General features: G+C 51.1%; 6 protein-coding genes across 6 annotated transcripts; 3 read left to right on the top strand and 3 right to left on the bottom strand.

Moving 5' to 3' along the window:
- Nucleotides 1-3563: 3563 nt before the first annotated feature.
- Nucleotides 3564-9038, top strand: iml1 (GTPase-activating protein IML1; the record flags this gene model as incomplete). The annotated part of the gene is made up of 1 exon (XM_056664589.1): nucleotides 3564-9038. The coding sequence occupies one exon, from the start codon at nucleotides 3564-3566 to the stop codon at nucleotides 9036-9038; it is 5475 nt and encodes a 1824-aa protein (XP_056523646.1).
- Nucleotides 9039-9662: 624 nt separating this feature from the next.
- Nucleotides 9663-12258, top strand: N7515_003844 (putative sugar hydrolase; the record flags this gene model as incomplete). Its single annotated transcript, XM_056664588.1, is given in 6 exon segments — nucleotides 9663-9695; nucleotides 9769-10000; nucleotides 10056-10706; nucleotides 10774-11051; nucleotides 11121-11732; nucleotides 11746-12258. The coding sequence occupies 6 exon segments, from the start codon at nucleotides 9663-9665 to the stop codon at nucleotides 12256-12258; spliced, it is 2319 nt and encodes a 772-aa protein (XP_056523645.1).
- A 370-nt stretch (nucleotides 12259-12628) lies between these two features.
- Nucleotides 12629-16258, bottom strand: N7515_003843 (uncharacterized protein; the record flags this gene model as incomplete). Its single annotated transcript, XM_056664587.1, has 1 exon — nucleotides 12629-16258. One exon carries the CDS (start codon nucleotides 16256-16258, stop codon nucleotides 12629-12631), a length of 3630 nt encoding a protein of 1209 aa, XP_056523644.1.
- Nucleotides 16259-17517: 1259 nt separating this feature from the next.
- On the bottom strand, nucleotides 17518-19720 carry N7515_003842 (pre-rRNA-processing protein ESF1; the record flags this gene model as incomplete). The annotated part of the gene is made up of 2 exons (XM_056664586.1): nucleotides 17518-19571; nucleotides 19654-19720. The coding sequence occupies 2 exons, from the start codon at nucleotides 19718-19720 to the stop codon at nucleotides 17518-17520; spliced, it is 2121 nt and encodes a 706-aa protein (XP_056523643.1).
- A 598-nt stretch (nucleotides 19721-20318) lies between these two features.
- On the bottom strand, nucleotides 20319-22069 carry N7515_003841 (uridine kinase family protein; the record flags this gene model as incomplete). Its single annotated transcript, XM_056664585.1, has 8 exons — nucleotides 20319-20802; nucleotides 20861-21092; nucleotides 21146-21187; nucleotides 21243-21356; nucleotides 21433-21475; nucleotides 21531-21675; nucleotides 21733-21887; nucleotides 21926-22069. The coding sequence occupies 8 exons, from the start codon at nucleotides 22067-22069 to the stop codon at nucleotides 20319-20321; spliced, it is 1359 nt and encodes a 452-aa protein (XP_056523642.1).
- A 485-nt stretch (nucleotides 22070-22554) lies between these two features.
- On the top strand, nucleotides 22555-23750 carry N7515_003840 (glucose-induced degradation complex GID8; the record flags this gene model as incomplete). The annotated part of the gene is made up of 3 exons (XM_056664584.1): nucleotides 22555-22640; nucleotides 22825-23020; nucleotides 23238-23750. The coding sequence occupies 3 exons, from the start codon at nucleotides 22555-22557 to the stop codon at nucleotides 23748-23750; spliced, it is 795 nt and encodes a 264-aa protein (XP_056523641.1).
- Nucleotides 23751-24143: the final 393 nt, after the last annotated feature.

The following is a 24143-nucleotide window of genomic DNA, read 5'->3' as shown; positions in this document are numbered from 1 at the left end:
GATGACTGGGCCTAGTCAATGCTGTCTGTAGTCTGTATAAGTTGAAAAAGCCATTCAGGTGTTCCCTTCGCCTCAGAATTGAAGACTTAAGCACCGATCTAGTAGCATCTCTGAAAACTGAGAGGCAGCTTGGAAACGAGTATTCCTGTACCGAGGACAGACCCGTCGGAGACACTGCACTTTGCATCTTTTGAACCGCGAGAATCAGATATCCTAGCCCTGGATCATGATGTGGCTTTCAGATCATTGACCTTCGACGATCTGGCCTTTGATTAAGACAGGCTCAGGAGCCCGAGATAATTCCGTTCATGGAACAAAACTGGTTTGCAGATCAAACTGCCAACCCGAGTTCGGCGTGGAATATTCTTTCCAACACTTAAGCCTTCTCTTTCTTCAACACCCGTCGTAAAGCGCGAGGGGAGTTGTTTCTGTCTGTTTCAAACACTAGAAGCACTGGGGCTTCTGACTTAGCAAGCATGTCTGAGTCAAATGTTCAGAGTTTTCTTCCAACCACATTGTCTTCATGCCGTTCGACATGCCTCATTTGGATCCGACCATCATGTGCCATCGAGACGGGGAAGCCGCGCATATCCTCCACGCCCCCAACTTTTGCCAACTTGAAGTTCACGCGTATTGTTCTGCACACAAGCTCACTGTTCAGCGAATGACTGTTCTGCAGAGGAAAGTCTGTTGCCCGGTTAACCCCTTCGAAGTTTTAACTCGGTGACCATGTGGTCGAGGGGTCCAGTTCGTCTCCAATCTGGGAGATCCGATTCTATCACGTAGACCACTCTTCATGGATTGGTAACGCCGCGCGGTTAGTTTCCCCCCGAAATATCATGATGGGGATCCTGTGGTAATTGACAGCATCAGCAATAAGAAACAATAGGCATCGACTCGCGCCGGGGTCACAGAAGACCCGGTCATGTTTTGTAAATACCTCAGTGGCTCGGTCCGTGTTTGGCATGTGAATCCCACCGCAACGTTATGAAGTCTTCGCAGACCTTCGAGGACTCGATTTCAGAACATCTTCCCCGGTATCTTAGATCTGCCCTTCGCACCAGAGATTCATCCACTCGAAACACGAGCCAGTCTCGACGCGAAACAGGGAGGAAACACAGCACACATAACCATCATGTTGCAAACAGGTCTCCTGGACCAATTCCGCTAGCAAAAGTCGAGTCAGAGCCAGAAGACAACGAAACAACCGCGAGAGACAGCGAATCTGGCAGGGAAATAGGCGGCGAAGACGATGTGCAATATAACCGCCAAACCCCAGTTCAACCCGAGACGTTCTGGGACGACTACAACTGAACACGCCACTCCAACTGGCCAATTTTGGAATATTTGGCTAGTTTGCATGGCCAGGAAACACACCAATCAAAAGGCGCAAGCAGCTACAACGCTGCCGCAGACGGAAGATGTTGATACAGATGCGTGGGGGATACGGAGGGCAATCCGAGGGAAAAGATCAGTGGGGTATCTTTGTAGCCGGCGTTCGGTTATATCGGGTTGACTGTGAGGCGCATTGGTTTGGGGAAGCGGCGGTAGCGGGTGTTCGGTTGCATTGGGTTCGTTGTGAGGTGCACTGGTTCGGCAGAACACCGCTTTCCTTTGCATTGATTATCCGTTATCCTGGAGGGCGTTCGGTTAGCTCTTTGCTTCCGCCGGAGGCAGCGCCTACATAGCCACTGCGCACTAGCTGGGCTGCATTGGGTTAATAGAGTTGTCATCATCATCAGCAGCACACATAACTTGACCTCTATTCACGAAAACTGAATGGAAGGAGGACCTCGCACTGTACAGATGGAGCAACGAAAGATCCCATCCGTGTTGGCATCCGCAACAAAACTCAACAATTTGAGTTTGATGCTGCAACATTGAAAACGAATGCCGTGAGGTGAACCGACAGTTCTCGAATTTGACTGCAAACTGTGCTTCCAGCCACAGGTATTGGTGAACATGAAAGGGACATTTTGCCCAGAGGGTCATGGGAATGACCGGTCGCATTTCTTTGGTTTGTGCTTGCTTTTGAGGCATCGGACTTTACCGGGAGCAGTATCCGCGGTCTCGCAGTACGGTCAGTTGCCACGACAAGGACTCAGCCAAAGCCGCTAGGCTCCGGAAGACTGGCCTCATGGCTACATGCATGTGGTTTGACACGTGGCCAGGACACTCTGAACAATCATGGAAAACGATGATTTCCACGCTTCAAGGTGGCAGGTGAGAAGAGAGGGTTGGACTTTCACAACCGCGCCCGATGCTCACATCTTCTGTTAGTGATCCAAGAACAAGCAGACCAGCTTCTGATAGTACTTTTCGAAAATTAACTCCATGACGAGTCAATCGTGGCTGGAGAAAGGATGGTCTGTGAAGGGAGGGAACACAAAGAAAAAGAAAACAAAAGAGGTGACGTCCAGATTGGGTTGAGGACATCTCAGATCTTCCCAGAAAACAACTCCGGACGGCATCAAACCAATTAGCCTTCCTTGGGCCCTCGAGAACCCCCAGGCCTCGAGATTATGTCGGTTCTCCGCCTTCAAAATTCGCCAAATTCTTGATTAATGATTATCAATCTGGTCATAATATGGAATGACCAACTTCATCCTCGAGCTTGATCTGGCATTGAGCACGGACATTGGAACTGACAGCATGATCGCCTTCCATTGTTTTCCGTCGCCAATGGAAGTCCATACTCCATACCAAACAGCAAATAATGAAGTCGCGACGAGATCTGCCTCTCAGGTCATGCTAGTGCCAAATTGGCTCTAGCCTCTCCGCCTCCGTTAAGTGCGTGTCAGTGCGTGGGATTTTCAACGCAAATCCAATGGCCTGGGATAGTTCGATGGTTGAATCGAAATGGGCTAATGAATTGGCCTTGTCATGGAAGACCCGGAGTCCAGAATGATGAACAGCTAACCTGACGGAAAACAGAACATACCAGTGCGACTCTGTCACTTGGCATTGCCGCAATCTACCCATTATCTCGCCTCCTCTCCTTGCTGTCTTGACTACGACAAATTTCTCTCCCTATTTGGTCTGGATTTTTGTTGGGATCACAGACGTGGCTTACGTGCCCGAAGTAATTTAGTAAATCCGACAAAACACACAAGTAATAGTTATGAAGAGATACCTGATCCATGACCATAAATTTATCTTGACCTCCTTTATTCAGTCGATAACCCGACCGATGTACCTATATGATTGCTGTCTCAGTCAATCTTCGTAGCGTGAGCTCTCAGCGACGCGTACCTTGAGTGCTCCGTACTTCGTCAGAATGAAATCATGTTTGCTTTTCTTGACGCTAGATTTTTGGCCAAAATCACAGCTTCTATGTTAAATATTTATTGTAAGTACTGTTTGTCCGTTACAATAAATGTCCATTGCAAGTAGTTGGACGGAAAGGACAAGAGTATCACGTGATCTCGAGTCCACGTGATCATCGTATCGCGGCATCGCCCCTTTGCGGAAGCTACCTCTCGCAAGAACTCATGGACACATTCTGATATCAGATGTTGAAATCAACTGATTTCGATGAATTGACGGGATAAAGGGATACAAGAATGTCTTTGCGGGGGCCCATGCGGCGTTCGCATCTGAGGCAAGTGAGTGCGGCGAGCTTGGACAGCAGCTCCACCCACTCATTGGAGACATCAAATCGCGACCATGATCGCGATCAATCTACAGATGAGCGGACTGCCAGAATGTCTTCGTCAAGCTGGACCCGGCAGCAATGTGCGCTCTGGGTGCACGATGAGATGTTTTCACGTGAAGAGATCTTGCTAAATCCGGCGGCTTTCGGCGAGAGTGGTGTGCGAGTTGGGGATGTTGTCGAGATTCTGCCCGCAAGGGCGTCCGGCGACACCGGCTATTCAAATCTGAAGCCAGAGGCAGCTCGTGAGAGCCATGGCGAAATAAATGCGGCCACCCAGGTGGACAGCACCTCGAAATTCAAGACCCCGCTTCAGAACCGCTGTCTATTTGTGGTGAAGGCCCTCCCCCCGGATATCAAGGCTCGTCATCCTCAGCTAGAAATCTCAGTGACCAACAACATTGCAAGCATCTTCGGTTTCAAGAACAGAACGCAAGTGGTATTATCCATTGTGGATCGAGAACAATGCGCGGCCTCCCATGTCGACATCGCGTTTCGTGACCAATTTATGGTCCGATCCGACATGTGGAGACTAGTCATGTCTGAACTTTCAGATAAAATCATCTACAAAGGTCAGAAAATCACATTCATGGGGAGCCTTAAAGCCACTGTCAAGAACATCTTTATCCGGGAAAAGAAATGCCTCTCAGGGTATTTTTCTCCACGCACTATCCCGATTTTTCGAAGCGAGTCCGCCAAATACGTCCTTTTCATTCAAATGTCAAAAGAGATGTGGGCTTTTGATTCTGAAGGGACTGGCGACATTCTTTTCAGTCGTGTTATCAACGGCTTCCTCCCAGAGCTGTTCAAGAGATGGGCCAACTCCGATGCAAAACATCTGGTGACCATCGTGCTGTTTACACGTGTTGAATATGATATGTCTCACCAGCCTACTCACTCAAATCTCGGTACTGGGAACTTCAACAGCACATCTGGCCCAAACAAAGTCCCAACACGAGACTTTTATCGGGTGGTCGTGAATGATATGGCCAGCGGCCATTGGACAACTATTTTAGACGAGCTGAAAAGGGAGTTTCGGACTTTCCTGCGAGATGTCTCGATTTCCAAAATGGATGATCTTGATCTTGCACCTGGCAGTGCAACCTCTTCCAAGCCGAACATGGCGACCATTTCCGGGCACCCCAGTTCGGCTCTTCGTGGAAACATTCTCGAGGCTATTCATCTTGCCTCTGCTCACCTAGCTTATGACCACATCGACCGAGACATGGTCCACACCAACACCTCAATCATCGTTATCACCCCAGGTAGCGGTGTTTTTGAGGTCTCTTACGAGTCGTTGGCTTCTACAACAGAAGCACTCGCGAATCGAGGCATCGCAATTGACTTGGTCTGTTTGAGCCCAATGCCTCTCCATTCTGTACCACTATTCAAATACCGGGAGCCAGTGAAGCAGCAATCTGGGGATCAAGGAGGGACTGGACCGGGTGAAGCTCACAGGGGCAGGATGTCTCCCGAAATACACCACTCCATGTCAAGCCTCGTTAGCAAATCGTCATATCTCTCGCCGAGCTCATATTTGTCCGCTACGAGGATGAGGGAACGAGCGACGCCCCAAGCCAAAGACTGGAGCTTTGGAATTCCTCATTGGCTCGACATTTCTTATTGGAATCCAGACGCCTACCGAGAAAACCGGCGAATCTTGAAGAAAGGTCCGAATGCGCCTATCTCTCTTACTGTTACCCGGCCAGCCAAAGCATTCACGCCCCGCGTGCGCATGTATGAGATCCAAATGATGGGAGTCATGGAGAGTGAACAAGCCAATATTTCAATCCCCTATCTTACTGAATGGCGCGGCGGGGCAAGAGCGCGTTCTTGGCCTGGATATACTCCAGCTACTCGTGCTGCCCCTAAAGCCCGGTTCGCGGAATCTTCATCTTATAAGGCACAAGGCAGTGATAGTCCGCGCCCGAGATCTTTCATTCAAAAGGCCGCAGAGCAGCATGACTCGCAGACTAAAGATGTGCGGAGCTCACCCAATGAGGTGATGGCATGGATGGATCAATACGACGAACACGTCTTCAGCGTATCCCCAAAGAAGCAGGTCCACAGAGCCTTAAAGCCAAAAAGACCTAGCGAATCGGAAGTCCAGGCCGCTGGTGCTGGAGTTCACGAAAGGCTATCTGCCCGCTCCATCACGCGCCTGCGCCATCATGAAACCAATCCGGCAGACGAGAAAGATTCTTTGCACTATGGGCCTCGAAGAATTGATTCAAATATGACCACACCAAGAAGCCCAAGCTCGGTCCAGAGCACGTCTCCCATGAAGCCAGCTTTGAAAAAGGCGCCCGCCCCCAAGCCCTCTCGGATTTCTAGGACCATCAACTTCGCTCTTCGAGGTCTGAGTGCTACTCCTCCAAGGGCCTTGGCAAGCACAGGAGTCAATGTGGAACATGCTAGTGCTTTGCCAATGACGAAACAGACAACCCCTGCCGGTTCGATATCTGATGCAAGGAGTATCACTTCTTTGAGCCCCTCAGAATCAGCATCGACTACAACTGTTTTAGAGGTAATCTCGACGCCTTCTACGCCCACCAAGGCTTCCCAGACTCCGTCCAAACCAATATCCATCAAGGCACCACCCAAAAATCCACCAACGGAACCGGAGCAAACAGAACATGCGGTTGCTGGCGGATCATTCCCCGCGGGGGCAACAGGGAATGTTATCGTTGGGAGCCAGGGGGCAGATGCTCCGAACAGCCCCAATATTAAATTCACGCTCAATCCCAGTCCACGCGAGTCGCAAACGCGGCATTCTCCGAGCAAAGCCCTGTCCCCGTGGGTCAGATCGGTTAACCCATGCAATACCCCGAAAGACGTGCTGCGGGATACCAGTTGGTTTGGGCGCTGGCAACATGCGTATCCTCGCCCTCCACATGTGGCCGTAGTAAAGTGGAAAAGTCTGAAGTCTCCCGCGGTGCTTCCATTGACGACCGAAGAATTCCCGACCGCTAGTGAGCTTTCCTCGGACTACCTCCAAACGCCATATCGTGTCTTCCCCAATGAAGATTCCGAAGGCATTGAAGCCCCGAAGACGCGTGGAGTACTTCTACGAGAAATGATCTCGCTACGCCTGTCACATGGCTTCCAGATTATTGTTGGAAAACATGTGGCCGAAGTGTCCGCGCAACCCGCACTTGAAACATTGAATGTCTTTGATCACCAAGGTCTCGAGCGCGATGGGCTCACAATGTTCCTTTCCAAGGGCAACACGATCCACCGACTTGTTTGCATCCAAGGTGGCGAAATTGAAGTGACCCGTTTCACGCACCAGAATTCTGCGGTGCTCATGTCTCCCAAGCAGCCAAACTCCACTATCTACCGACCAGCCATGAAGACAATATTGAGCCCGGAATATGATGTGAAGGAGATCAAGCTGGATTCTACTGCCGAGGAGTACAACTGGAACTATGCCGACAATTATGTGGCCGGTCACCGAGACTATCTCCAGAACCCGGCGCAGCAGTTGCATTTCTGGAGAGTCCGCTATGTCTTGATTCCGCTCCAACTTCAGGGCAATTCGCGGCGGAACATGCAGACTTCCCACGAGGATAACGAGGAAGAAATTCATTTACTCGGAATCAGCCAATTGACCCATATCTGGCAAAAGCATAGATACGTCTCGCCTGAAGAGAAACTGTTCGAGACGTCAAATCCCAAGCGAGACCAGAATCCTCTGAATATCATGTATCAGACACGCAACCCATCGGAAGTTGTTACAGCAGAGCTAGACCGGTTGTTGCTCACTGACCCAGGGCTTGACAATGCTCCTGCTCAGCTTCTGCCCGAGTCGGAATTGCTGGATAGATCCAGCATTAGCCTTTCGACACTGGCGCAGATAATCCAAGGTGAAAAGGGTGTACGAATGATGGATCGACGGTGGCATTGGAGGTTACACTACAACTGCTTCATCGGTTTCGAATTCACCACCTGGTTATTGCAGAATATACGCGACATCGACACCCGCGAACAAGCCGTCAAATTTGGCAACGAACTGATCGACCATGGCTTGTTTCAACACGTGGAGAAAAGACACAATTTCCGAGATGGCAACTATTTCTATCAAGTTTGTGCTGAGTATCGTGTCAATCGCCCCGAGTCTCGAGGTAGCTGGTTCCCTCAGCTCCGAACAGACAAATCGATGCCTTCGACGCCCGCCATCGGCACCTCGAAGGACTCACCTATCAGCCTCAAAGCTCGATCGGATAGCATCGACGAGCGCATGCCGCAGACACCCACTACTCCTTCCAAGTCGAAGAACAAAGTTGCCATTATGCTATCCAAATCCATGAAATTTGACGTCGATCCACGCAAGCGTTCGAACCGGCCAGAGGTAGTTGACCTTCACTGGGACCGCCTGCATAATCCGGAGAACTGCTTCCACATTGAACTGAGCTGGATGAGCACGACCCCAAAATTGATTGAGGACACCGTCCTTTCTTGGGCCGCGACCGCCGATAAATTCGGGCTCAAACTGGTACAGGTACCTATTGCCGAGGGCGCCGCCATCGACAAGACGCAGCCATTCCGAAAACCCTACAAGATCACCCTCAAGGTGCCACCACCTAAAGGCCCACTTCACACAGTGTTCAACAATGCGTCATTCGCCCAGCCTGGCCCGCCCGACCGACTCTTCTACCAAAAGGCCATCCTACGAAAATTTGATTTCGTCCTCGACTTCGAAGCCTGCACTGCATTCCCAGCAGACGTTGAAGTGTCATATTCCTGGGGCAAGCCCGACTACAAGTACCCGCAATTCATCCACCGAACAGGAAGCATCATCGCCCAGATTACCGACGAAGGCGACTTCCTCCTCCTCGCCAACCGGTTAGTGAGCACACGCGGCACCGCAAGCCGGGACGCAGGCCGCTTCGAGCACAACCGATCCGACTTCCGCGGCCGAACAGCGAACCACGATGGACTTGACCGCGTCTCGCCCCGCCTGTCTCCCATCACCCGGCCAGCTCTTGACATGAGCAGCATCGGCAGCCCGCTCACTCTATCCTCATCCAGCATTGATTCTGCAAATCTATATCGCGCCCCGGAGCACATCTTGGCCGGCCTTGTTGAGTTCTGCAGTGATGCAGCCCAGCTGGAGCAGTTCTACTCGGAATCCCATGTTCGTCCGTCATCCACGAAGGTGGAGTCAACTACCACGCACGTAATGGACGCGTCCATTCCGTCTCTTGAGCTACCTGCCAGTGTCGTCCCTCATCCCTACTCGCCGCCGGCGGGATATCCGTCGCGGATTAGCAATGAGTCGCGCGAGGGACTGATGTCGTCGGAAGCTACGCGCGCTAGGACTCGGGCGGAAAGCCTCAGTTACAATGCTAGTCCTAGAAGTGGTGGCCTACGACCCTTGATGTAAACATTCGAAGATACCCATTCACGTCCTGATGATTTTGTACCCAAGCCACGGGCGATATTTCTTACATTTCTGATCTTTGTACAGCAAAAGCTGATCTGAACTATCCATTGATTTTTATTCACATATCCTATAGAAATCCTCATTTACTGTGATGTCGCAGGATTGATACTCTCCAGTCTTAACCAATAGCACACAACGTCTTTACTTATCCCGTCTTTTAGCCGGATATCTCCAATTCAGCCGACCACCATGTGAGCATGGAAGGTCGATTGACATTAAACCGAACTGCGCATTTCATAACTCCGGAGGATTTCCCCGCATGTGCTACCCCAAGCTAACAGCAGCAGATCTCTCTGCCAGCAAATGCACTATTCGGAATCAGGCGATGGCGGACGATACTCCGCGTCAAATGAAGCAGGCTGGTCCGTCTGTCAGCTTACTTACTGGTGGAAAAACGTATGACCTATGCATTCATTCCTCCATTAACTCCAGCTTCTGCACTTTGTTGTAGTCGATGTTCGAGACCAGCTATTAAAGATATCCGATGTAGCTTCTTGACAGCAGATACAGGACGAAAACAAAGACAAGAACCTCAATTGAGACGCCCACCCACTATAACCCAAGATGAAGTTCACCTCGGGGATGTGGTGCCTGCAGGTATATTGCCTTGACCCGGTCTTTGGTGCACATTGCCAAATGAATAGCTACTGACATGCGGGGGATTGTCTAGGAGGGCGTTAACATCGAATGGATGAGCAACGTAGAGCGACTTTCAGTCGAGGGTGAAACAGTCAATCTGCTGCTCAATAAACTCCAGAGACACCGTGGAGATACCCTCAACTCGCGTGTGTTCCCAAATCTCTCCATTTACAACGCCAAAGCTAACAAAGATCTGAAGCAACTGTTTCTGCGCGAATCACATCGCCATTGGAGGGAATCATTGGGGTTAAACTTGTACACTGGTAAGACAGTCGACAACACGTACACAGAATACATACTAACTCCATACAAGGGCAGGCCAAGCCGACAGCGGTCCTCATTACCACCTCAACCAATCCACCAAACACACCAATATCCAGCATAACAAGGACACCAATGAACTAAACTACACAAGCGGACCACTCAGCCTGGCTGTGAACACCTCCACCAACGAGCTGAAACTAGACTTCCGCTCTCCAAGCGGCAAGAAATTAACCGGCCAATCCTTCCGATCAATCGGATATGTGCGCGACCAGCGCACTGAGAAATTCCGCTACGAAGACGGCATGTACGCCGAGCGACAGGGATATATGCTCGCCGGCCTAGACCTAAGCGTTGGCGAGAAAGTCTACGGGCTCGGCGAGCGGTTCGGGCCTCTGGCGAAGAACGGGCAGACAGTCGATATCTGGAATGAGGACGGTGGCACCTCGTCTGAGTTGGCGTACAAGAATATCCCGTTCTATATCAGTTCCCAGGGGTACGGGGTTTTTGTTAATCATCCTGGACGTGTCAGTTTGGAGGTTCAGTCTGAGCGTACGACTCGGGTCAATATCTCTGTGCCTGGGGAGGAGATTGAGTATTTTGTTGTTTATGGGGCTACGCCGAAGGAGATTCTTAATCGGTACACTTCATTGACTGGAAGGCCGGCTTTGGTTCCGTCGTGGAGTTATAATCTCTGGCTAACTACGAGTGAGTTTGCGGTGTTGGTTGTCTCTGGCTAGATGGAGAAGGGCTGACCCTTTTTCGTTGTCGCAAGGCTTTACAACCAACTATGACGAGAAGACCGTTACTGGCTTCCTTGATGGTTTCCGAGACCGCGATATCCCGCTCGGTGTCTTCCATTTCGACTGCTTCTGGATGAAGTCATACCAGTGGTGCGACTTCGATTTCGACGCGGACATGTTCCCCGATGCCCTGGGCTACCTCAAGCGTCTGAAGGTGCGCGGTCTGCGGATCAGCATCTGGATCAATCCGTACGTAGCGCAAGCATCACCACTATTCGAAGTAGGCAAGAAGAACGGATACTTCATCAAGGTATGTTGTGACACAACCACCGAAACACCCAAAGCCAGGTAAAGTCTCCGCCTTCCTAACATCTCACAGCGCACCAACGGCTCAGTCTGGCAATGGGATCTCTGGCAAGCCGGGATGGCAGTAGTAGACTTCACGAATCCCGCGGCAACAGAATGGTACAACAACCACCTGGAGCGACTAATGTCGATGGGCGTCGACAGCTTCAAAACCGACTTCGCCGAGCGCATTCCCGTCAAAGGCATCCAATACCACAACGGCGCTGACCCAGAACGAATGCACAACTACTACGCCCTGCTATACAACAAGATTGTCTACACTACGATGAGCAACCGCATCGGCCACAACCAGGCTTTGCTATTCGCACGCAGCACCGCACCGGGCGGACAGGCATACCCGGTGCACTGGGGTGGCGACTGCGAGAGCACGTTCGAGGCAATGGCGGAGTCGCTGCGCGGCGGACTGAGTCTGATGGTGTCTGGGTATATCTTCTGGGCGTCTGATATTGGCGGGTTTGAGGGTACGCCGCCGCCGGCGCTGTACAAGCGATGGGTGCAGTTTGGGCTGTTGTCGACGCATTCGCGGCTGCATGGGTCGTCTTCGTTCAGGGTGCCGTGGATTTATGGCGAGGATTGCTCGCATGTTCTGCGGGAGTGTGTGAAGAGGGAAGATCTTGCTTACGCCGTATATCTTGCAGGAGGCGCTTAGGGGCCACAGGGATGGGACGCCGCTTATGAGGGCTATGTTTTTGGAGTTCCCGGAAGATTTGAATACGTATGCTGTTGATACGCAGTATATGTTTGGGCCGAATTTGCTGGTTGCGCCGGTGTTCTCGGAGGAGGGGGAGGTTACTTTCTATGTCCCTCGGTCTGATGATGATGTGGCAGGGAAGTGGGTGTCGTGGTTTGATCATTCTAAGAGTTATGAGTCTGGTCGTTGGTACACTGAGACTCATGGCTTTGATACTTTGCCTCTTTTGATTCGTCCTGGTTCGGTTACAGTCACCAATCCCACCATCAAGGCTCCTGAGGACGATGCCCTGTCTGGAATTGAGCTGTTGATCAATGGGCGCCTGCGAGGTGAGGTTACGGTTGAGATTGTCAACTCAGTGCAAACAGACGAGATTTTGAAAACCGTCCAGCTTTCTCCGACTGCAGATGGGAAGGTTGAAGCAAGGGGCCATGATGTGAAGATCGTCTATGCTGCTTAGATCCAAAGAACATAGAGAATGAACGCATGGAACTTGATGTCATTAAAATTGGTCAACTGTCATATTAGGTAAAAATGTAGGGGAATGCCACAAACAGAACTAAACTTCAGTATGAAGTTGGGTGGGTATCATAATCAAACAAATCGCAATGGACAAGGCAAAGCTGGAAGGACAAAATGCAAAGAGAAAGGAAATGCCGAGAGGTAATTCAACAGCAATGGAAAACTCACCGCGCCCAGATCCAACACCCTAACGAGCGAATGAAGAACAAGAGGGATTGGGCGGCGTAAAAGAGAAACATGCAGAATGTCAATAAACATGGGTATGCAATAAGTAGAAGTAGAAGGAAGTGTCAGCCGGCAAAGTATGATCACCAGGCTTCTTCGACGTCAAGGAGCCATTTCCGGATTCCTTCACGCAGAGTATTGTCAGCCCCTGAGAGCGCTCTTCTGCGCTCGCGGTCGGCAAGCGCCGCTGGGCTCTCGGCCTCTTCGTCTTCACGGCAGTGTTCGGCGGTTACAACACGGACAACTTCCTCGAGGGCCCCAAGCACCATCTTGCCACATTCGCCACGGGGGACTTCGGCAGGAGCAGCTTCATCAGGCCGAGAAGAGTTGGCCTTTTCTTCGGCTCGGCGAGCTCGATTAGGAGAAGGAGCACGCGACTGTGCCATGGACGAGTAGCCGCTCTGTCCCAAAACACGCTCGAGAGCGTCGACCAGAACTCCATCCAGGTCCATCACAGGCTCCTCAATGAACCGCTCTTCGACAAAGCTCTGGTGCTGTTCATCGGCGGTCGGCCCACGAGGCGCTTTGTCGTGTACAGAGAAAAAGCTGGCAAACTGCGAGGTCGAGTTACTTCCAGCAGATTGACGGGGGTAACCGTTGGCGTGCAAGGGAGGCGTATGTACTGAGCCAGAGTGGCACCCAACTGTGATCTTGCGTCGCAACCGGAGTCGCTTCACCGTAGAAGCCCTGGTGTCTGCAATCAAAGTTGTTGCGACGTCCACCCACCTCTCTGATCCGTCTACATCGGGTGTGGAGGGAATATATGGGGAGGGTTCAGCCCGCATTGCCCGTTTGATCTCCGCTTCGAGGGAAGCATAGGGTCGGACGGCCTGAAGGGCAAAATCTTCATGGAAAGATTTCAACCAACCAGCAACATGGGCAGTCGGGCCATCGCTATCCTTCATGGCACCGTGGAACCCAGATCCACTGCTGTGCGTGGAAGCAAGCGCATCCACACTGGTGATAGACGTTCGAGTTTTCCTTGGCGAGGCAACGGTGGAATCCCCAGAGGAGGAAAGTGACATGAAACCCGGAAGTGGAAGATCAACATCCACTACGCCTTCCTCCGCTCTGACCGACATCTTCAAAGGCGACTCACGGACTTGGCTATTGAGTGATGACGGCTCTGGCGAGGCAGTTTCACCGTTGTGAGGAACGGCCGTAGAAGTAGCCGGGATCGAGATATTTCCACTTGGGGCAGTTTCGGGACGGTGCTCATCCTCCTCTGTGACTTCCTTGACCATTTGGATCAAAGTGCTAGACCCACGCCTAGCAGAGCCAACAATAGTAGAGGCAGAGCGTCTGCGAGCTTCAGATGGGGAGTACGATCCACCGCTATCAGTCGATGATTCCTGGCGGGAACTCCAAAGCCCGGAGAAAATACCACCCCAGCGGCCTCCAGCTGATGGAATACTGCCATTTGTGCTCAGCACAGAGCTGTCACTTCGCTGGAGGCTCTTCAACAGAGTCTCTGATGCGAGACTATCGCTGCCCTCCGTTGTGTTGCGTTCTGTTCTAGCCTGGGCGGACTGGCTTGGCTGAGAAGTAAAATGGGGGACAGGGACGGTGCTGCTTTGAGTTGTCATGGATGTAGTTGCTCCACTGGTATTCATAGCCCGAACATCCTTCGGGTGAATAGCTCCGGCTGAAGGTCTGATTGAACGAGCATCAGACCCTCTGCGGGCCGAAGCTGAAGATTGTTCTGCTAAGGTCGTAGTTTCAGCTCCATCAAATGACCGTTGAGCTGTGTCCTGAGACGAAGCGCTAACTGATCGTCGATGACGATCATTATCACCGATGATCATTCGTTGAGCACGGGCTCGTCGTTCAATCGCCCTGCGAAGCGACTCCTGACGGAGCACAGGCACACTTGGCGGGCTGTGGGAGATAGCACGCATGGAAGCCGAAGTACCAGGTCGAAGCGGGGAGGGCAAAACCTCCAAGCGCTGTTTGGAGGGCAAGAAGGCGGAAAGTAAGAACACGAGACGCCGAGCGGTCATTTTGTCCGGACATACGATGACTGTTCTGTTTGCAAGAATGGGCTCTCCATCTTGCTGGAATCTGTGTTGCTGATTATGGCGGCGACGATACCATTCTGGGCCAAGGGTGTTGAGCCACTCGGTATGATTGCCCAAGAACGCCGTTAGGACCACCAGGAAGAAGAAGTTCTGCTCTTTGTCACCTAGGCCGCGGACGATGGAGCGACCTTCCTCTCGCCAGACGCCCCATCGACTTTGACCAGTGACTACGTATGGGGTTTGAAGAGCCAGGCTTATTCGGCGAGAGCTGCGAATAGCTTCTTCTTTGAGCTTTGAATTGACGGATAGAATATTCGCAGGCAAATGTACAATGGTCTGGTTGGTGCGTTGCATATTGGGAGGTTTCGCGGGCTTTGGGTGAGGCCCAGACAAAGAGTCCACCTTCTTCAACAGAAAGAGGATTTCGTTGCGAACAAGTCGCTCGAGGTGCGAGAGTGTGCGAGTGATGACGTCCCAATGGTCAACTAGCAAGTCCAAGCGTTCATCCAAGCTAGCCGGAGGAGAAGCCGAGGATAAACTATCATCAAAGAATCCTCCCGGCCATCGGTGGTCTGAATCAAGCGAGCTCGAGAACCCTGGCCTGGGAGAGTCTGGGCCTGGCGTGCTAAACCTTGACACAGGGCGCCCAGAGTTTCGTGCGAGCAAGGGGATCTGAATCGTAATTGCAACTGCATACATGGGCGTTTTCTTCTCCTTGATTTTCTTGCGTTTAGAAACATCCGGGAATGGGAACTCCATCTCGGGCAATGATTCCTGATAGAGAGCACTGGCATAGTCATGTCGCTCCGCTGATGCTTCCGCTCCTTCGGGGAGATTCACGCTGAACATGCGAGTCAAGAGAACCGTGACTTTGGCAGGAGGCTTGTCGTGCTCTCCTCGGGCTGGCCCTATTGGACTAGAGGTACTCCCTGTCGTGTACGCCCGTGAAAGCGGACTGCGAGCAGCAGGAGACGCACTGGCCCCGATTGTCGAGTCATCATCGGCGGAGATGATGTGCATTTTTGTGGACGAGCCCCGGTAGCTGAAGGCGCTGCTGCCGAAGATGCAATTTAAGAGGCCCGTATCATTGGCGTCGGAAGGGTGTCTCGATGGGCCAGGCTCATGCCATGCTCCAGATGGTGCCAGTGTGGAACTACGGCCCCGAGCTCGGGAGAATGCACCTGGACTGGCGGGTGACAACCTGCGTGCATCTGCAGCTGCGGAGAGAGGACTCGGTTCGGCGAGGGAAGACTGAGCGAGGAGGTTGCGACGTGTCCCACGAGAAAGACTAGAAACTGCACGAGTATGTCGAGGGCCGGACTGGTCGTTGCCTTGGGGGTCGATCCCAAGGCCGGCGGTGGATGAATCGGATGCACGAGTGTCAAGTAAGACACATGCATCTCGGTCGCCCAATGCATTTTGTGCAACAATCACACGGAAATCCTTGATTGCATCCAATTCCATTCCACCACGATCATCATAAGCGCCAGCAGCGGAGGCATTCGGAGAATTGAAGGTCGTTTGTAAGGGGTAGGCGTGGGTATTGGAACGCCGTAGGAGGCTGGCATCGGGAAAAAGAAGACCGGAGGTATGTTCCTCCTCGGTCACGGATTCGAGAGGTGTTCCATTCTGTCGTGCCGAGTACGCTGTCGGGTTCAGAGTCGACGCGGCGGTACTCAATAGTCGGCCGAGCATGGTGAATAACAACGGGGAAGCCGGCAGAGATGATAAGTACTTAGGGACGCAGGGAAAAGAAAACGGGCCGGTAGATTTAACGCGGTGTAACGATGGGTATCAGACAGCTAGGAATGACTAGGCTGCGTCCACCCATAGCTTAATTCAACGAAGCAGGAATCATCATCAGATGACGAAAGAATTGAGAATAGTCCAGGATTGTGGAGAGAGAGGGAGGGGAGGAGTAGAAGGTGGGATGAGGTGCAGCAGTGGGGCTTGGATCAGCAATTGGCAATGGGGTTTAGACCAACGAGAACTCCACAGTATGCTCAGAATTCAGTCAACCCTCAGGAGATCGAATAAGATAAATCCCAGGGCTTCTTATGGGACCCAGTCACTTGCACGAGAGACCATTCCGGGGGATCAGTGGAGAGCGTCTGCGAAAGGGCGGTGAGTAAAGTCACATGATCTCAGTCTGGCGGTCTACGACTGACGACAGCGGCCTTCTGGTCATCTTCTTCAGATCAGATAGCATTCTAGCAAGACCCAGGCCTCGGGGGCCAACTATACAGTCTGAAAGACAGCATGGGGACTAGTATCATTGCCGAGACTGTTGGATATAGCCCGCTCTACAAATTATACAGGAATTAACCATGTGAATTCTCATCGCTGACCACCTTGCCGCTAACAACTACCGTCATGGTGTCACCGTATATAGTCGGCTTTGCAAGGAACTAGTGTCACTCGGATAGCGCTGATTTGTGTGATTTTGGACGGTCAGAATTTGGGATTGGATGAGATCGCTTTGCTCTTCCCAAGATATTACTGCGTACTCGCGGTGAGCACATGCCATCTCTACACCGTCAATCCCACCTCGTGTAAGACAGGCATTATGCCTGTAACTCAGATACCACCCTCTCGACATGCCCGGCCTTTCCAAGGTTGTGTCCCCCGACGCCGAGATCTGAGTGGAAAAGGGAATGGGACATATTTCACGTTGGCCACTCACCCCACACTGCTACGGACCACGTGGTTCTGCCTTTCAGCCAGCACATCTCCCAGTCCCGGGCATCGGAGACTCGGAGTATGCCCGTGACCACGAGACGTCGGTTGTCAGCTCTGCTATTCAACACTAGTCAACATGTTCCATGTAGATTGATAATGTGAAAGCACGGGTTTTAACAAATCATATCATATTTCACATTTGGTTCCGCTAGAGGAGCCCACTGTACTGTGTATATTAACTTCCAAATCATTGTAGTCTCCTCCATCGTATTCTCTCAGTGAGAACGCTTGACCTTGGCCACCAACCGCTTCAACTCGTCAGAGCTGGACTCTTTAGATGCCTTCTTTTGCTTCTTCTTGGCTTCTCGATCTTCCGTCGGAGCCTCGGCATCGGCGTCATCACCAGTACGCCGGCGCTTACGGCCCTCATCCAATAGTGCCTTCATGCCGGAAGTTGGCTTGAAGCGGGGGTTGGTTGGATCGATGGCAAAATCAGGAGTGTCATACAAGCGTGTGAAACGTGGATCGTCGACTTTGACTTTGAAGTCATCTGCCGGAGCGGGTTCCACCTTTTTGCTCTTCTTGCCCTTGCCCTTCTTCCGAGCCTGTTTCTCGGCCTTTTCGATCTCGTTCATATCAAAGTGTTTGACGTTGGCCTTTTGGTCGTCCACCATCAGGAGCTCCAGTTCAGCCCGTTGGGCAGCTGATGCGGCTTCCTCGGCCGCACGTTCCTCGCGCTTCTTGCGCCTCTCCTCCTTGCGTCGAGCACCTGCTGTGAGTTTTCCATCAGGGTCGTCAAAGAAGGGATCGTTAAATCCTAACTCTTCTTCTTCAGGCTGTGGCGCCTGAACGGGGGCGGCTTTTTGTTCTTCCTCCTCCTTAGGCGCATCCTCATCGCCTCGCTTGGCCTTCAGTTTCTCCTTTCGGCGCTTCTTGCGCTCGCGCTCCTTCCGCACGTATTTGTCAATTGTACTTTCCTCAATCTCCGGTTCATTTTCGAAGATTGTATCCTTGCCGTGGCCACCAGCCAAGCCTGATGTGAAAGTAACCTCCATCTCACCGACGGGGCCATCCGGCTTGGTGCGGGTAGGCTCGGCGCTCAGACCCAACAATGCACGCATGCGTTGTCTCTCGGCCTCTTTCTTGGATAGCTTTGTGGTCGAAGCGTCTCCTGCGGTATTATCGACTACTTCGACACCTCCGTCCTCGTCATCTTCGTCTTCGCTCTCTGAGCTATCGCTGCCGAGGTACGCTTTCAGGTCATTCTCATCAATGTCCTGGCGCGAGCCCCGGAAAGCACGTGCCTGAGCTTCTTTCCTTGATTTGTCGTCCGCATCCCATGTCAATTTGACCTTGCTGTGTTGCAAAGCATCCGTTACAAATTCGGTAGGCTTGTAACCGTCAGGAATCCGGGAACACTCGTCCCGAGCCTTGTCGTCAGAGAAGTCGGTCTCGTCCGGCACGAAGCGAAGATCGAAGAAGTTGGCACTGAAGAGGTATTCGGCGCCATCGACCAAATCGTACACATGCTTCGCAACGTCTTTCGATGAAAATTCGACAATGGCATAGTAATAGCGCAATCGCTCAAGCTGGTACCGCCGTAGCTGTGTAGAGTCGAATTCTTCGCCGTCGTCGGCCTTGAGGATTGACTTCTTAATTTGCTCCTCTTCCTCGTCAGAGTCAAGTTCTTCCTCCTCCGAATCCTCGCTTTTTGACTTCTTCGAGGCGAAGATCTCTTTCGGGGGGCCTTCGATCTCCTCCCGCTCCATCCGTTCCTTTCCAAATTCACTGGGGTAGACTGTGACGTTCAACACCCTCCCTCCGGTGGGAAGGAAACTAGAAAAGACTGCCATTAAATCTTCGGCACGAATGTTTTCCCAATCAAGGTTGACGACTGCTATCCGAGTCGTCACTTCGCCGAGTGGCACATCAGACTGTTGCTTGTCCGGGTACTCGAGCTCATCTTCCTCCTCTTCCACCTCATCTTCCTCTTCGCTGGAGCTTTCGTCGGATGAAGAGGACCCAAAGCCACCATCCCGGGCAGGATCATATGAGGCGGCGTTGACTCGTTTCAATTCTTTCTGGACATCTTCGTCGTCGTCGACGCTGTCCTCATCCTCATCCTCATCAACCTGGTAGAATTTCTTCAACTTTTCCTTGGTATCGTCTTTCTTCAGCTTTCGTCCATAGCGATCGACAGCAGCGTTGCTAGAGAAATCCTTATCATCTAGAATCTGCGCAAAGCGCTTATCGAGTTTGACATGAGTCTGGCGTTTGCTGGGGAGCCGGTAGCGTGGGTCGGTCTGGATGTTCTCAAATCGCGGATCCGCTATAAGAGCAAAAATGAAAGAGTCAGCATTCATGGCCCTTTGTTCTGCTTAGGACAAGCCTTGAGTCTTCACTGTACTTACTGATCACTGGACCTGATTGGCCTTTAGGCTTGCCTGCCTTGGATTTTTTCTTGTCTGGGCCTGCCATTGTGAATGCCTTGTGGTAAGTCTTGGCACACAGAGGTCAAGCAAAAAAAAAATGGTGCGCAAGGAAGGGAGCTCAATTGAGATCGTCGAGTTCAGCAAGTGAAAATAGTCGAGACCGGCAAATTATTTCTTTTTTCTGCCGGCTGAAGATAGGGCGGTCAAGGAGGTGCACTATCAAATCGGCAAGTCCCCCAGCCGGACAACGGAGTTTCAACAATTCGCTCAAGCTGAGGTCGAAAAATGCTTCGAGCTGATGAAACACGGCTTTGTCAGGTCCAAGGCAGATCCATGCCTTTACAACTAAGATCCGCACTGACAATATATAAACCTGATACCTACCTAAAGCCGGGCGCAGCGGGAACTGGCACTTCCATGGAATGGAATGCGAAAGCCCGCACCACTAGGTCCATAGGTATTCTGCGGGGGGCTGACTACAGAGTGCAATAAGCTGATTCACTAATTGAAACATCTGATATGTAGGTGGACATCGCCAAATCCTGGCTTGTATGCGTATATAAATATGCTGAGGTATCTGCTGGAACGTATGTATGCGCCACAATAGGGATATTTGATAGATGATCGCAGATGGTATGAACTTGTCAACATCCGAAGTACCGCTTTTCTATCCAGCGTGGTTCTCCCTCGTCCTCAATCCGTCCAACAATCACATTGATGTTGGGATACACGGCAGTCAGCCTTTTCAGACCCAGTTCACCCGCAGCGCAGGTTACGAAAACAATGCTCGATTGTTTGACCCCGTAATCAAGCAAGACGCGGACAGCCATGAGTGCAGCACCGCCACTCGACATTTGAGAGTCCATAAGAATGACGGTTGCATGCTCATCAATCTGCGGCGGAAGTTTCAAGTAATGTAGCTCTGGCTCGTCATTGCTCTCGTTCGTTTGGATAAGCACGCGACCAGTGATACAGTCGGGAATGGATCGCTTAAGAGCGGTCTCCATGCATGAGCCTCCGCGTAAAATAACCACAGCTGACACAGTACCCTGGAGGTGCAAACCGAGGTATTGTTCTCCTTGTGGGGTTTCCACATTCGCAGAAACATAGGATGTCATATCCAAGGATCTGTTATTGATGTTAGAAAAGCAGCCACAAGGTTGCACTGCGAAATGGTGGCCAGTACTTCTCAATTAAGATCGATGCCAGCCGATCAAAGTAGAAAACAAAATCCTCCTGCTCGGTTTCCGGGTTTTGTAGGATAGTGTTCATGCCGAGAAACTGCGGCGTTGGGGGCAGCACATGCACATTCGCAGGCAGGTCGACTTCCGCCGCAATCAAACCCAATTTATGAAGTTCTTCGCTGTGCTTGACGGATTTCTCCTGCAGCTTGCGCTGAATGTGCTTAACAACCATGTCTGGGTCTTTTAGTGTGTGGTTCTTGAGACAGAAGTTCCGGGAAGTCGCATACCAATAGCGGTCTTGTTCTCAATGCCACGGGGAATGATGATGTCTAGAGATCGAGGTTAGCAAATCTTTGAACTTTACAGGCTTACACAAAGACCAACCTGAGACGGAGCGTTGAGGCTCGACGAATTTGGTGTAAGATGGCTTCACATAATTGAACCACTGTTTGATGATGCCTTCAATGTCGCGCCCTCGCTCGCGGACGTCACGCAGGACTGTAAGAACATTCGTTAGTGGTGTTTCCACGTGGCGTCGATTGCAATTCATGTAATCTAAATTGAGGCATCTCACTTCTACGACCTAAGCACACATCCATATCCGCTTCAACGAAGATCTGCATGACAAAATTAGCACCGATAAGCAAAGGAGTAGCGGTGGAATTACTATACCTTCACATCCAGCATCTCCACAATTCTAGGATCATGCAAGGCTAGAATTCCCTCGAGAATAATCACGCGAGGTGAGTACAAGGTGGTCGTATGAGACTGCCGCTGGTGATCGGCAAATGAATAGACTGGGATGTTCGCTTTCTTTCTGTATCGCTTCAAGTTAGGTCAAATAAACAGAACCCAGCAAGAGCAATATGTTTACCCTTTCTTAAGATCCCGGAGAGTATCGACCAAAACATCGAAATCAAGCGAATCCGGGCAGTCGAAGTCATATTCGTTTGCATGAGCCTTGTGGTGTTGTTCGGGAGTCAATGTCTTATAGAACGAGTCCTGCGAGTACCACATTAGAACAAAAGGCTATCAAATTTGTCAGTCTCGGAGTTCAGAGGCTGTACCATTACAAGGATCACCACCCACGGCAAGTCTAAAGACTTGACGATCTCCATTGCCACGGAAGTCTTGCCGGAGCCAGAACTACCAGCGATCCCAATGATGCTCAAGTCTTGCCATGGTGGAGCATATCGCACCTCGGTAGACATAGAATAAAAAGGCGAGATTGACTCCATGTCTACTGGGGTCACCTACAACGCTGCACGAAGTAGGTATCTTGGACCCCCTCGGCCCCTCTTTGAAATCGAGAGTGATGGCCTTGGCCCTTTTGAGGATGTGGACCCAGTTACCTAACATCTCATCCCAATGCGGCTTAGTGTAGTTAAATTTCCAAGTTTGCTCTAGCGCCTCACGTGCTGCGAACTCGGCATTATGTAATCGTCCTTTTCGGCCTAGTGCGAAGTTTCGCTTAAGCTACTTCTTCCGCTGCGAGCTTTTCATTTTCTCTTTTTCTTCTTCATCCAACCCGGTCTCTTCCCACACAGCGATTTGCCTTTCCCCATGGCCTTCGTCTCTCGGGTCGCCTTCCAATTCTACGGATAGCTTCAGATCAAATCAAGACTAGATCTCAGAATGTCTGCTAATCCTGTATGCTTCTCGGCTTGACACCCGTGGCTGCTGGCCTTTTAACACTATGCAGATGTCTCGCACTCCCTCGACTGCGACGCCTTCTTGGCTTCTCTTCGAGAGGAAGCTTGAGGAGGTCAAGCCATCCAGAACGTGAGTTTACCTCGTCCCTTTCTCCCCTTGCCCCACCCCGTGACATGATGCTCTTGAAAATCAAGTTGGGAATCTCTCTGAAAACATGTGAGGAGAAACAATTGACTTGTCCTTCTGATTCACGTCACCACTGCAAATATTTCATCAATCCGTTGTATCAATGGTTGCTAATGATTGCATGCAGTGATATAAATTACCTGGTCATGGACTACCTCCTTACCAATGGCTATCCCGCTGCTGCGAAGAAATTCGCAGTGGAGGCCAATATCCAAGTCAGAACGGATTTCGAACCCATCCAGGAGCGGGTAGACATCCGTACTGCAATTCACTCTGGTGATATCCAGGCGGCGGTCGAAAAGATCAACGAGCTAAACCCTCAGGTAAGACTATGCCCCTTTAGTCTACTACACACTCCTCTCCCCATTTTCTTGCTATGATTATACCAAGTTTCATGCACCACTCTTAAACTCCCTTCGGGGACATTTGCAGAAAAACAAACATCTTCAGTCCTCAGTATGAGCAACTACAGAATATTGAACCTTATTAGCATAACGACACATTTCATGTCAAGTGCCATGGCTAACAAGACTTCAATAGATCCTTGACGAAGATCCATCTTTGCACTTTGCTCTCTTGCGCTTGCAGTTGGTCGAACTCATCCGCACTTGCATGGACACCCCCGGTAGCGATATTACTCCCGTCCTGGACTTTGCAACGGCCGAGCTTGCACCCCGTGCTCCTACAAAGCCTCAGTTCCTGGCAGATCTTGAGCGGACCCTTGCTCTTTTGATTTTCCCCAGTGATAAACTGGCTCCCTCGCTTGCCTCACTTCTGGATCCTGCGCTCCGTAAAGAGATTGCTACACAAGTCAACGAGGCAATTTTGCAGAACCAGGGCGCTCGTAAAGAGGCCCGGCTCCGCAGTCTCGTGAAGACGCGTGCATATGCTGAGCAGAAGGCACGAGAGGCCAAGAGGGACATCCCAGATACTCTTGACATTGGCTTGGCTGGCAATGCTCACGAAAACAGTAACCGTAATGATGACCTCGCTACTAATATCCGTGACACTCTGATGTCCAATAACAGCGATTTGGACCCTATGATCGGTTGATCAAGCTATTCTCAAGCTGGCCTTGAATATTGGTCCGATCCTTCCGGTTCCCATACCAGAATTTTTTTCTCCATTCTGCTCTTCTAGCGCGGTGTTCAGGCGATGGTTATTTGCTGCTCTATGGACTTCCAAATGACACTTACAATACAACTGGCTTTCCATTCATGACTACACATTTTACACATGGTCAAACCATGACACAACACAAGTCTCATAGCATGACTTGAATAGATCTTTAATTTGACAAGACTTTGCGGTGAAGTACCAATAATGCCATTATGCAGCAACACCCAGAGCAGCACTGAAGACAAGCTAAACAACCCATTGGATGACCGAAATAAAGTAACAAGCTTGGTTATGAAAAAAATCCCAAAACAACCCGAGCAAGGTCTA

Source organism: Penicillium bovifimosum (genome assembly GCF_028826915.1).
Source record: "Penicillium bovifimosum strain IBT 22155 chromosome Unknown utg000003l_segment0_segment0, whole genome shotgun sequence".
In the NCBI taxonomy this organism is placed as follows: Eukaryota; Fungi; Ascomycota; class Eurotiomycetes; order Eurotiales; family Aspergillaceae; genus Penicillium; species Penicillium bovifimosum.
The sequence above is the reverse complement of the archived record's forward strand: the minus strand, read 5'-3'. Positions and strand labels throughout refer to the sequence as shown.